The sequence below is a fragment of the Takifugu flavidus genome, chromosome 3 (genome assembly GCF_003711565.1).
Source record: "Takifugu flavidus isolate HTHZ2018 chromosome 3, ASM371156v2, whole genome shotgun sequence".
Taxonomy (NCBI): Eukaryota; Metazoa; Chordata; class Actinopteri; order Tetraodontiformes; family Tetraodontidae; genus Takifugu; species Takifugu flavidus.
The window spans coordinates 1,912,286-1,925,480 of record NC_079522.1 but is presented as its reverse complement, the minus strand read 5'-3'; the positions used below and the strand labels follow the sequence as shown (position 1 = coordinate 1,925,480).

Sequence of the window (13,195 nt, the reverse complement as noted above, 5' to 3'; positions counted from 1 at the left end):
GAAGAAGCTGCCGACGTTTTAGCTCTCGACGTAATCCGAAGTGACGCGTTTGATGTTTGCGTTGGGGTCGGCGCGCTCTGTCCTCATCCAGAGAGGACGTTAGCGTCGGTAGCGTGAGACGCGTAGCGCCGGGAGACGGGCAGCGCCGAAGACTGATGGCGAATCTTGAGTTGCTTACACGGCTTTAATAAAGAACACTTTTAATTATCTGTGTTGATTGAGTTTGATGCAATTAGCTGCACCAGAAATGCGACCAAATGCTAGCTCTCTTATTAGCCTAGCAATGTCAACAAATCAACGGCGGGGGGGCCAAAGGAGCCGGTGGCGGGCGCCAGCCCGGCAGCTGCTTGTTTGCGCTTCCTGGGACGTTGATTGCCTCATCACCGGAGAACGGCGGCGATGGCGGATGAGGAGGCAGCGCTCCTCAACCCTTCGAGGGTCGTCTGAAGAGGGAGACGCGGGAGCGTGAATCAGTCTCAGCCCCTCTGAAAATAGCAGGCTCGAGAAGATGCTTCTCAATTTAGCCTCTGGAAATAAATGTCGCCTCGCGAGTCAGACAAACGGAGCGTTTCTTCCATAAACACCTGGACATGGATGAGAGTTCTCGCAGGAGCTACAGGCTAATGCTAATGCGCCACTAATAAAGCCCCTCCCCTCATGTTCCCCCCGCGTCGAATGAGCTTGTTTCATCTAAAGCCGGGGGCCAGATGTTCCCGTCTTTGCTGACCTCGTCTTCACATCTTTCCCGGCTCCACTTCTGGGCCTTCCCGGCTCCTCAGGAGAGACTTCAGACTGAAACGGAAGCGCTTTAGCCGCGGTTATTCAGCGCCGCCTGTGACAGAAGGGGGACATCTGGGACGACATTCGGAGGCACATGTTGGTCCATTTCACTTTGTCCCTCCGGGTTTCGCCGCCATATTTCCCCGACAGCGTCGCCGGGGTTGCGAGGGGGGTCGCGGAGAGCTTGGCCTGGTCTCTTGTGCAATCTGCTTCCAGGGCGCCGGAGCAGACGCCGCGGCATGTGACACGCGCGCAGGCGAGCGGCGAGTGCCGCGCCATATGGCCACTCCACATAATGAGGGTCATTAACGCGCCGGTGATTGGCAGGTGGCGAGGGCGGCTGAGTGGCAGGTCCATCTAGAGCTAATATCCCGGAGCGTCCGTGGCAAAAGCCGGAGCCATCACTCGGCATGACTGAGGGATCCGAGCGGAATTGTTTGGATTTTTATGTAAAAGTTTAAGGAGCTTTCCCGGCCGGGGAGGATAATATCGATGCCATTCGAGGCCGGGTTTGAAGTCCTGTCATGGCTGGATACGATTAGCTTAGGCCCTTCTCAGAGGGGAGGGGGAAGCAGACACCTTGGAAACTTTGAAGAGACCTCTTTCTTAGCGTTTAGGCTCGGAACAATCGGGCGGGAAATTTAGCCCTTTTCTGAACCGACGCGTCTTCCGTTCTGGTATCGGCAGGTGGAGTCGCGCCGCGGCCCAAATCGCATTTGTCTGTCTGGGTCGGTCTTTGTTTGGTTGCTTTCTGACGCGTCATTTTCGCGTCTTCGGCTCGAAACTCGTCTGAAACGGCAAAGTGGTGATTATGAAGAGTCCTCCGGAGCGCCGACGTTCCGGGGCGGTCGGAGGTGAGCCTGGATGTCTGCTGTTGGATTATCCAGCTCCAGATTAATAACCTTAGCGCAGACATTTAGCTCGGCTGTTTATCCGAACTGCGAATCGATGTGTGCGAGCGTCTGCCGCCGCGTCCGTAGCCACAAACCCGATGTTTTAAAACGTTTACAGCTGCAGATAAAATGATTGAGCCGTAATGAATCGTGTTACTTCGGGCTCCATGTGGGCACAACGCTCCTCTGTTCGTGCACTTAAATTTATGATTCTTTCTGTCAACTAACGAGAAAATGGGAAAGCTAATAAAAAAATACGTCGGGGGGCGAAAATCAATAATATTTGTCTGCATTTGGATTATTGGGCCATATGAGCCGGGCAACTTTTTTTTACGAGTTTCTCGGTGGTTTTCTGGAGTTTATTGCGATGTTATAAAGAGATTTATTTCTTTAAAAGGGGCTCTAAATGGTCTCGTTTCGGTCTGCTAATATTTTTAAAAATATATTTATCATTTCACATGTTTTATATACACATTTTATTAAAGAAAAGGGGTTTAAAGGTTTAATTTGACTCATTTCGGTTTGTTAGGCATCGTTTCTGTTGATTTTCTACTGATGCGTTTTCAAGCGCTACGCTTGCTAGCCGGAGATGCTAGCTACAGGAGCTAATTATGGTCCACAAGCAGACAGAGCAAATCAACTTTTGGAACCTCTGTGAGACCTTTCATTTAAAAAAAAAAATCACATTTTTGTCATAAAATGTTTCTTCTGAGAATTAGCGGTAGAACATTTTTAGCATTTCTTAGCATAAAGGCTGGAGGCAGGGGTTGTCGAAGCTTAATAAGGCTTCATATTTTGAGGTTGCCAGGCAACTGAGGCCGAGTCTCCAGGAAGTACTTAAACAAATGATGCCTTTTAACTTAGGAGTGAAAATACACGGTTTGAACGGCGGATGCATTAACCTTCAGAACCAACAGAACCGTTTTCTGCCGCTTTGACAAGTTGAGCAAATTGCTGCTCCGCTTAAAAGTCCGACAAGAGTGAAAACCCGCTTGAGAATTCCAGTTTAATCCTGACGTTGAAGCCTGTCATTTCTGTGTGACTGACTCCGTTAGTGTTGGTTCCGCTCCCGTCATGAAGCCGGGTCGAGGGTTCTCACGGGGATGCAAAAGGTTCCCCTGTGGTGTCGGTTTTGGACTGTCGAGTCAACACCGGTCCGTTTTAACACCGGTGTTGGCATGCTGTTGGAGCATTATCTGATGTTCTGAGGTCCACCAGGTCTCAACTGGAGAACAGAGGACCCAGTGGGGTTCTGAACCCCAGCGTGTGGGTCCGAGGGCCCACGGCTGACATTTCCAAGCACCTCTGGAGCCACAGCCAGGACCCAAACGCTGCCGGGTTTCCAGCCGTGTCAGCGGCCCCCATTAATGTGTGTGTGTGTGTGTGTGTGTGTGTGTGTGTGTGTGTGTCACAGTAGGCCTCACCTCCTGACATTAACACGGTGGGTTCCGCCCTGTTTAGCACCTTAAACTCTCAAAGGCTCGTTTTCCTGACTCTTCCGTGATCGTTTACATTGTTTTTCTCTTCTCCGGTATTTAAATATAAAAAGATTCCTCTGCTAAACTCATTAATCTCACGCTGGTTCCCGCTAACGATCCATCAGCGAGGGTCACTTATCGGACTCCGTCCTTGTTCTTCTTCTGGTTTGGTTTTTGTTTCTCCTTTGTCAGACGGCCTTTGGGGAAATTAACTGATGAGCTCATGGCAGCAACACAGTTGCTATAGAAACGTCACATATAAGACTTGGGCTGGAGTTTTCCTCTGGAGGAACAGAGGAAGGGGGGGGAAGAGGGGAGAGGTGACGGCTGCCTGAAGAGGCGTAAAAGGTGGAGTCGTTGGTTCCGCGGCATTAACGCCGAGCGCCGCCCCCCCCCAAAACCATCACGTCCTGGCAGGGTCCTGACCGACATACATGAGCGGAAGCTTTTCTTTATGTTGCTGAAAGCCGTCGTAAATATTAACGGAGGACAAATTATCAACCATCCAAAGCGGGTGGAGGAAGAGAGGCTTGTTTTTGATGCAGGGACGTCCGGCCGGGGGGAGTCAAGGTGGTGTCGGATGTTCCGTTACTGGCCCCTAGTGGTCAGCGTCGGCAACAACATCAGGCTCACAAATGCAGATGTGGTTATATTTAGCACGTGGCCTTTCGACGGATTTTATAATAAATCCAGTGTGCAGTCGTTGTTCTGGTCACATGACACAAAAGGACGCAAATGAAAAGTCACTGCTGCCGTTTGCTTTTCTCCACTTGGGTCTTTTTTTTCAAGGATTTAGGACATTCAGGCCTTTCTAGCAAAAGAATTTCAACAATTCCCAGTGTTGAAGTCTTTTAAACGCAAACTATCCGCTAATGTCCCGACTTTCTGCTCCTCTATGCAGATGACACTCTTTTATTTTTTACCTTTGCGTGTCAACAGTTTCTGAAGAATGTGTCGGGTTAGGTTTAGTTCCCAGAACTTTTTAACGTTATACTTTTCCTAAAATCGACGTTCCAGCTACAGAAAAACATTCGGCTCTGTTTTTCGGCTGAGCCCCGGCTGAGACGAGTCTGGGCTCTTCAGGTATCAGGATCTAACACCACATCCTTCCTGTCACCTTTTTTTTTTTCCCTCACACCTTTTTCCCGTCACCAGCTCCAGTCGAAGGACCGGCCCAGTCACGTCTCCAAGTTCCAGCGCCTCTGGCGAAGACTTCTGGGTCAAAAAAAAAAACAGCACAAAAAAAATCTATTTTGTAGTTCTGCAGGTTCTCACTCGCTCTGGGTACGGGTAATCGTGCATGTGGTGAGAGCACGTCTGCACCCCCCCAGCCTTGGAAACACACCTCCTTTATCTCTGTTTGCATCGTGGATCGCAGCTTTTTCGGAATAAAGCTAGCTCCCGAGACGGAGGCAGAAAGTTGGAATGTCACCTTCTGCTCTTTGCCGCCTCGACCGAGACTCGGTGGGAGCCTCTGTGAACCTTAGCCTTGGGACAGATGGCGAGTTTGGACCCTTGGACCCTGCTAATGAGCGGGTCATGCCAGGCGGTGTCGGAGACAAGGACATAGGTTAGGTTGCTCCATCCACGCCGCGGCGCCACCCAGCTGTTTGGCTGCCGCTGAGCTGGATCCTCTGGGCTGTTTTGTGCCGCCGATTCCTCTCTTCACATCTCCCCCTTTTTGTCTTCTCCCTCTGAAACTGTAAAAACAAAAATAACCTTGACATTTTCCGACAGAATCCCAACCTTTGTCATCTAAGGTCCGACTTCTTCCTCCCGAATAAGGAACTTTTACCTCATAAATCAGGAGTTCGGGGCGTTTTCTCACCCTTCATCTTCATTTAGATGCTGAAATCCGGACTTTGTTGAAGGTATGACTGCACACCCGACCCAATTACTGACAGCTGTCAGCAGCAGATTAAACGGATCGGGGGGGGGGGGGGCTCCTCTTCCAGGCTGCTGCATTCATCCGTCCCAGTTATCGACCTGATCGCTCGGACCCACGTAGGTGTGTTTCGTCTGAGCAAACACTTCACCTCCGCTGGTGATGTGGGGGGAGGGGGGCACCCTGGGATCTCATTTGTTGGGAGTACAGGTGTTAGAAGGAAGCGATGAGACAGGAAGTAACTTGTGATGGATGACGAGGGTGGACCGCTGACGGGAGAGCATCAATAGTTAAAACATCAGTCGCGCGCTGCGTTCGCTCCCTTCCCGCCGCTCGCTGCCAGTTGAAAGCGGTTTGGGGACGGGAGTGGCCCACACCCGGCGCTCAGCCTCGGCGTATTTGGGAGGTGTGACGCTTTTGAAGCGTTATTGTCAGGCGTAATCAGTCATCAGTCTGCCCACCGGAGGCTGCTTTTGTTCCTCCGCCCGAAGAGCTGAAGGGCGTCTGACTGACAGCGCATGACAGTCGCTCGCATCGTTCTCGCCACAGTCCCCGTCCTGCCTGCTTAGTATTGCCCTAGCGTGTGTGTGTGTGTGTGTGTGTGTGTGTGTGTGTGTGTGTGTGTTCTCCCCAATGCCCTGCTTTAGCTTCACATGCATCTCCGACAACAAACAGAATCTCCTTCAGTTGCTCAAGGCCGCCTGAACGTGCCGCTGAAGTGGGCGGGGACTCGTCCTCATTGAATATTAAAGCGTCCCAGACTTCAGAGTCGCGCCCGTCGTGGAGGCGCGAGGGCGGGAACGTCCCCGACTTCTTAAGTCATGACGATTTGATGACCCCTGTGGGCCCTTCCTGCCAGCGAGTGCTTAAAACCCTCGAGTCGGCTTCAGAAGACGCGACGCAGCTCCCGTTTCCAAGGGTCACGCAGAAGGTCAAGTCCTCCACACTGAACCCTCTCAACCAGGAGACCAGAGGTCACGTTCCATTCCGACTCAAGTGTCACTCCTCCCCCCACAGAGTCCATTTTAGTCACAAATTTCCCCTCGGTGTCACTCGGAAGATGCTTTTTGCTATGCTAATGTAGCATCGGTATCGGCAAACTTTGAGTGATAAAATGAAGCCAGATTGTCTCCTGGCTATGGGCAGACGCGAGCTTTGCTGCTTCTTCAGGCATTTGAAGGTATTTTCGTCCCGCGTGCTGCGGAGGCTGTTTCTGTTTCACCACCCAGAACGTTTGTTTTTAGCATCAGAACGTTTGTTTTTAGCATCTGAAATCTGCTGCACCGGGACCAGCCTGGCATGACATCATCCTCCTGTTGGACTCCAGATCTGCGGAGCCGCTTCCGTCTCTTCCGTGGTCAAACAGCGCCACCTGTGGAGCGTCCGCTGCTGCACCCCCGCACCGAGGGCTCGTCCTCCCCTGGATGTGCTGAAGAAGACCCCTGAGAACTGGAATAGGATTCTCCATATTTTGGTCCAACCTGACTTTAAGCCTTTAGAGAAATTACTCCAGAAATTAGTCAGGGATAAATCCAGGGCTGGATATGCGCCTGACAGATGGGAACGCCGCTAATGCGTCGGCTTTGGCTGCTGTCCGTCATTCTTGAGGAAGCTGCGACGGCTTCAGAGCTCCCGGTGCTTCAACCTTTAATCAGCTTCAGCAAACATGTGGCGCAGCCCGCGAGTCGGAGATGTGATATCGGCGTAAAAGTGGGGTTGATATCCCGCTTAAGAGTTCTGTTGGCGAGCGGCATCGTGCAGATTCCGGCTTTCCAATATTAAAGTGATGCATGAGGCAGCGAGGGAAGACCTACGAGCTTTAGCCTGCAAGGGTTAGCAGGCACCAGCTAGCACGAAGCTAATATTTCTACATTTTCTTCCAGGCCCGTGTCGGTTACACGGACACTTTTGTTCTGGAATGTCGGCCTGACGGGTGGGAAGTGTCGTCTCAGACATTCCCTGAGCAACCGCGTAACAATGGACTCCATTTCTACTCGCTGTTAAATGAGAAATGTTCTGGGGCGAAGCTCGGCTCAGATGTCGGGGAATGAAGCGGCGCCCGGCTGCTCTGGGAGGCTGCGGGGTTGCGCCCCAGCGGACGGAGATCCTGTCAGTTTCCCTCCCAATCTTACGGCTCAATTACGGAATCAGAGGCGAGAGCCGGATCCCATCCTGTGCCTGGTGTTCATCTCACCCGGCAGACCCCAAACGTCCTCGGCTCCCTCCGGCTTTCACGCGAAGAGGAAGGTGACACACTTTGTCTTCACACTCCAACCAATCCGTGCCCAGGATGAGCGTGTCGGACGTGATGGATGGTAGCACCACCTCCTGGTTTAGGGAACCTTTTGGTCAAGTTGAAGGTCCTCTGCCCTCTTCTCGACCTTCTCGGTTGCCTACATTTACAGAGAACAACCTCTCATCTTCCCACCACGAAGGCTCGGCGCTCCCTCTCGCCCCCCCTTTCCCGAATGTCCCGAAGGAGCGAAGGTGCACGGATCTGCATCCGCACCTTCTCCTGAATTATAAAGCCCACTTCAGTATATCACCCTGACGCCTTGGAGCTTTTATTTTGGCATTCGTCCGATGAGGCGCCGCTCAAGCCCGTCCAATTCAGACCTTATAAATGTTTTAAAGATACCTCTGCTAGCGTATAAACCGGCGCGCAGGAGCCAAAAGGCTTGTTCTCCACACCTTCCACTCGGCGGTGACTGGTGTATTTTTGATTAGCTACAGCTCTCTCAGAAGCCGTTGCAGGGCAATAATTAGATTTTTCATAGACATCCCTGGCTTCTCAACAACATCGCCTGGAGTGGTGAGCGATGCTTTGTTTTTACTGTCCTCTAACAAGGTGCCTGGCAGCGCCGCGCAAGAATCGCTGCTGCACCACTTTCAACGATTCGGCTCCATATTTGGAACGTCTGAAGCCCCTCGCTGGGCCACTAAACTCCACCCACTTCCCGGTGCTAGCGACTTTGCTGCTGCTGCCGTTTAGCATCTCTGCTCAGCTGTGATATCAAGGTCATGGTGCTACACCCAGTTGGAATCCATTAGCAACGAGGGTCAGTGGTGGCAACTCTTCAAATGAGAACAGAAACAAACTAGCGAGCAAGCTAAGTTTCCAGTAACGAGCATCGGTGCAGGACTGAGCACCCAAAAATGTGGCCAAAAGTTTTCGACTGGAAATTAAAAAGTAATTTAAAAGAGGCAAATGAGCACTATAAACATCCCTTCGTTTGAAAGCAGGCCAGTGTGTGTAAGGGTGCTAATTAAGACAAGATGCTACCCACTGCTTATAATTGTACAACCTCTGTCAGCTAATACGCGAGTTGGATTTAATTGGCGACAATTGTAAGCCGGCGCATGTAAAAGGATAATTGAAGCCTTTGCGACAGCTGAGGGTGCATTCTGAAAGCGTTGTTAGCGACGGCCCGGACAACCATTTTAAGGGACGCCATATTAAGGCTTTGAATAAAAGCCACCGTCAAGGACACTGACAGCGGGTTGTTGTGAAGGCTGGTTGCCAAGGCCACGCTGACACGTCTCTGCCAAACTGAGCCAAGAGGGCGGCGGTCAGTCGCCGGACTGGAGCTAGCGTGTCGCTAAGAAATGCTGCTCGTCCGTTGTGAAGTAATAAAAAGTTCCCAATGGCAAAAACAGGAAATCGTGGATGCTCCACATTTAATGAGTGGGTGCGTGAGGCTGGTAACCTGGCGGCACTGGTGAAGCGTGAATCGCCACCAGTTCTCACGGCTGGTTTAAATGTCAACAGCGCCCCCTATCGGATACAGCGCCAACTACACCGATGTAGAGAGGAAAAACAGACAAAAGATATCTCATCGTTTTTGGCTCTGGTGGAGTTCTGTGATTACATAAAAGTAAGATTGAATCATTAACAGCTGAGAGCGTTGCCCCCCCCCCCTTCCCCTCCCCCCACCAGTGTCATCATTGTCCTCCCCCCCTCCCCCCACCAGTGTCATCATTGTCTCTACTTAACGAGGTGCCATCCAGACACATGGGAGCAGATGTTGCAAGGAAAACCATCCCGGTGATGTGATTGTGATCAATGTTCGCCTCCGTCCGCATCAGCCGCATAATCTGGGAGGACGGCATCGGGATAACAGCCCGCAGGATGTGGAGACAGCTGTCGCCATGGCACCTCAGCAGCCATCACCACAGCTCCAGCCTCATTTCGGGCAGAGGCAGGGCAGCCAATTAGAGTGATTTACAACCCGGCCTTGTGTCGTTGCCACCTTGGAACCAGAATGCTCGGTTACCTGGGAGGACGTGAGAGGTGTTCACAAATCTGATCCAGACCTGGTTCATCTTGTAGGTTTGTTTTACCTCTATCAATCCTGAACGGCACCCATGGTGAGTGGAAAAATGTTCCAGATCATCACAGCATGACTGAAGTGAGCAAAGCTGGCTTGCAGGATTTTCTTTTCTCCGCAGTAATAAATTCAGGTTCGTGGAGGCCGCGTGGCGAGGAGGGAGACTGGGTGATTGACTGCTGCTACGGGGAGCTGTACGAGCTTCTGAAGTGGAAAATGATGATGGGATACAGCCTGGATGTATTTGCACTTCCATCAACCGCTCTTGAGAGGGCGGGACGCCACTCACCGCGAGGCAGATCAAACAGCTGCAGCACTCACATGTCAAACATTTCTTAATGAACCCCCTGATTAATTATACGCAGGAAACAGGTAATACACAATAGCTGCTGCCAATATTACATGAGGGGTCGTAATAAAACTGATCTTTTGTCTGCAATGTTCAAATTAGGAGGTAGGCTACACCTTTTATTTATAGTGGGACGACTCGGGCCGTGGAATTAATCAAAATTCTAAGATTAAAAAGAAAGATGGAGGCAGTGACGCTCCGGCCCGACAGGTGGCGCTAACAAAAAAGTGTCGGTCTGACTCCGTCGCCTCCTGATGACGCATTTTTACCCGCGACGTCGCACTTTAGCAAGCGAGCTCCGGAGTGGACGCCTGACCTCAGAAGTTTAAAAAAAACCGAGGTTCGGCTCCGACAATGTTGAAAAAGAAATCGAGCAGCAGCGAGAAGAAAAGGAAACACTCGCAGCCCAGCGAGCGACACGACAGCAACAAACGAAGAAGCGCGGAAACCCGCGCAGAGGTGAGCTAATGTCGCCGGTTTAGCTAGCCCGGTCCAGATGCTATGGTTGGTTTCTTACGTTATTATCCGCTATGATTCAGAACAAACTGGTCGCTAACATTAAAGTAGTGCTTAAGTTCTTGGTCATCATTTTTGTGCGTCTTTTCAGCCGCCCGCGCGTCCACGCACGCCTGGTGCGATGCTACAGCTGTTAGCCATGTTGTTTAGCTGTTGCTACACATCCAATAGAATTATACTTCTGTTTAAAAAGTACAATGTTCGTCAGCTTTACTTCACATTAGAGTAGTTGATCTGTTCAACTCTTTCTCATTTTAACCATCAGGTTTAAATTATGTCAAAGCTGTGACGTCTCCAAAGTTGTAAGAGAGGGAGAAGGATTGATTGAATATAATTGGATGGGTCCAAATGGAAACCGAATCTGGATTTTTGCTTCGTCCCTTTTGGTGCCGATGAGCTGAAACACCGCTGATGTCCACCTCTGACCTTTGTCTCCGAACAGGCCTCCCCCCTTGACCTCGCCGACCCAGAGCTGGACAGGATCGGCAGCGACATCGAGGACGGCGGCCTGGACCTCAGCCTGTCCTTCCGGCCCATCGGGGCCTACGTGGAGGACAAGCGGGAGATGCTGGACCAGTGCTTCCACGTGCTGGGGGAGAAGAAGCTGAGGAAAATGCTGCCGGATGAACTGAAGGTGACTCTTGCTCAAAGCTTTCACAGTCCTGTCTCCACGTCAGGGAATGAAAAGTAGCGATTATTTAAATAAAAGAGATCTGAGACATCTCAGGTGGAGAAATTGGTGATTTTAAGTCATGATCGTTCTCAGGGCTGCAGCTTGGAGGAAATCAAGACGCTGTGCTGGGAGCAGCTGGAGCCCATGACGGAGAAAAACCTGACTCAGATTCTGGCAGGTGAGTCTGCAAATGGGCTGAGCAGGAAGCAGCTGAGGTAACCAGGAAGCAGCTGAGGTAACCAGGAAGCAGCTGAGGTAACCAGGAAGCAGCTGAGGTAACCAGGAAGCAGCTGAGGTAACCAGGGCCGTTTGTGTGCAGGGGAGGAAGTGACGCCTGGAAGTGTTGAGGAGGGAACGGGAGAGCGGGGGGAAGGCCAGTGAGTGAGCATTTTAACCAGTCGTGCAAACACCAGCTTCTTCTTCATGGCGTTTGTGTCCCCGTCTTTATGTCAAGGCAAGACAATAGCGTGGACTCCACGTCCTGTCTCAAAGAACCCGGAAAGGAGTTCAGAGGTAATTCAACGACTCTGCTGTCGCCCCGGGACGCCGGGCTGCATTTGACGGGTGTGGTTTTCCTCCCAGAGGGGGGCGGCTCGGGCGAGGAGAGCGACGTCCTCAGCATAAACGCAGACAGCGACATCGACGGCCCCAAGGAGGAGCCGGCGGGGGACAGGGCGGCCGCCGACGCGTCCGACCCGGCGAGCGTGGGCGGGGCCGAGGCGAGGAGGGACATCCAGAGCGACATCGACGAAAGCGTGAGCCAGATTTTAACACTGTCGTCGGCTAAGAGCGGGAAGGAGGAGCCTGAGAGCGCCGTCCCTCAGGCGGCGGACGCCTGTTCGCCCACGTCCAGTCCCGCTCCCGCCGCCTGTCCTCCCTCCGTCCAACAGCTGGAGCTGCTGGAGCTGGAGATGAGGGCCAGGGCCATCAAAGCCCTGATGAAGGCAAACAACAAGCACGTCTGATTCCTCCCTCCATCCTCCGCGGGGGGGTGCAGCCTTATTCCTCCATATTGGATGTGATCCGTGATGTCGTCCAGCGCTCCAGAGTCTCGCGTTGAGATGAAGGCGCTGCGGAGACGAGACGATTACTCAAAGTAACGTCCAGATCTTTTGTAACCAGCTGCTCATTAAAAATCTGTGATCATTAAAAACGGGATTTGTATTTTTTTTTGCCTTCCAAAGGGGGAATAATTGTCATCTAGGTGTGTTTCCCGCACCGCCCGCTAGATGGCGGCGTTGGTCTTCCGCGCGCCCGCTGCCGCCGTGACGTGGCCGCGCGGGGGCAGCAGACGAGGGGAGGACGCGGTTCTCCTTCAGGAGACTTTGTCTCCATGTCCAAACCTGAAGCAGGTGGCAGCAAGGATCCACGCCTGCTGTGTTGATCACCTGTGTGACCTGTCAGAGGGTACGAGCACAGAGGTTTAAACACGTGCACGGCGGCGGCGGGGGGGGGGGGCACGTGGTGATTAAGGTGGAAATTTGTCGGTGCTTTAATTGCTCCTGGAGGCCAACAGGTGTCCCCTCAGCCAGACCCCTGACAGGAAGAACCCTGGATTATTGTTCTTCAACGCGAGTGAAAGTTTGTGGTGAGTGATGCTAAGCTAACAAAACACACCGGGAAGTCTTTCCACCTTAAAGGACTGCAGAGATCAAAGGCTAACCCTCGACACTGGTCCAGTTTTAAATCTGCTCATTGGCTTGAACGTTTTCTGATAATAATAATAATTAAAGCTCTGTTAGCACCAGCGCTAACAGACAGTCCACCACTGTCCCCCCCCAAGCTTTGATTGAATATTTAGCATTGATGTTGAATCGGTTTAAACTGCTCAGGCTCGTTATGCTAACACTTCATTAGCCGGATGCTACAAATCTGAATTATTTCTTTAAGTTCCATGTAAATGTCTTTGATGTTGCCCTCCTGACCTTTGGTCTTCTGCATCTTCTTGTTTTTACTTATTACCGCTGAAAGTTGTCAGGCTAAGTGGCAGCTAACTGCTAGCTGAGGGTGCAGAAATCCGTCGGTGTCATTTTTAAAGGACACGTCTTGTTTGCTTAAATAAATTCTCTTCAAATCTCCGCCTCAGCCTGCGACGGTCCCTTCGCATGAGATGAAATCGAGCTAACGGCTCACGCTGACAGGCAATAAATAAGTTAGCATGTGTGTACGACTAAACAAATTGATTTTCCCGGGCAGCGACTCGCAGCTGCATTTTTCCTCAACTTTCTGTATCCATAATGAAGCCGAATAAGAAATGTTAGCGTTAAGTATCTGTCTCTCCTGCTAACGGCGG

The 13,195-nt window shown here is 51.6% G+C and overlaps 1 protein-coding gene across 1 annotated transcript; it reads left to right on the top strand.

Annotated features, from left to right (window-relative positions):
• Window positions 1-9,951: 9,951 nt before the first annotated feature.
• LOC130522997 (caspase activity and apoptosis inhibitor 1) lies at window positions 9,952-12,055 on the top strand. Its single transcript, XM_057027928.1, has 6 exons — window positions 9,952-10,172; window positions 10,672-10,863; window positions 10,996-11,080; window positions 11,222-11,279; window positions 11,357-11,415; window positions 11,485-12,055. The coding sequence occupies exons 1-6, from the start codon at window positions 10,068-10,070 to the stop codon at window positions 11,865-11,867; spliced, it is 882 nt and encodes a 293-aa protein (XP_056883908.1). The 5' UTR covers window positions 9,952-10,067; the 3' UTR covers window positions 11,868-12,055.
• Window positions 12,056-13,195: the final 1,140 nt, after the last annotated feature.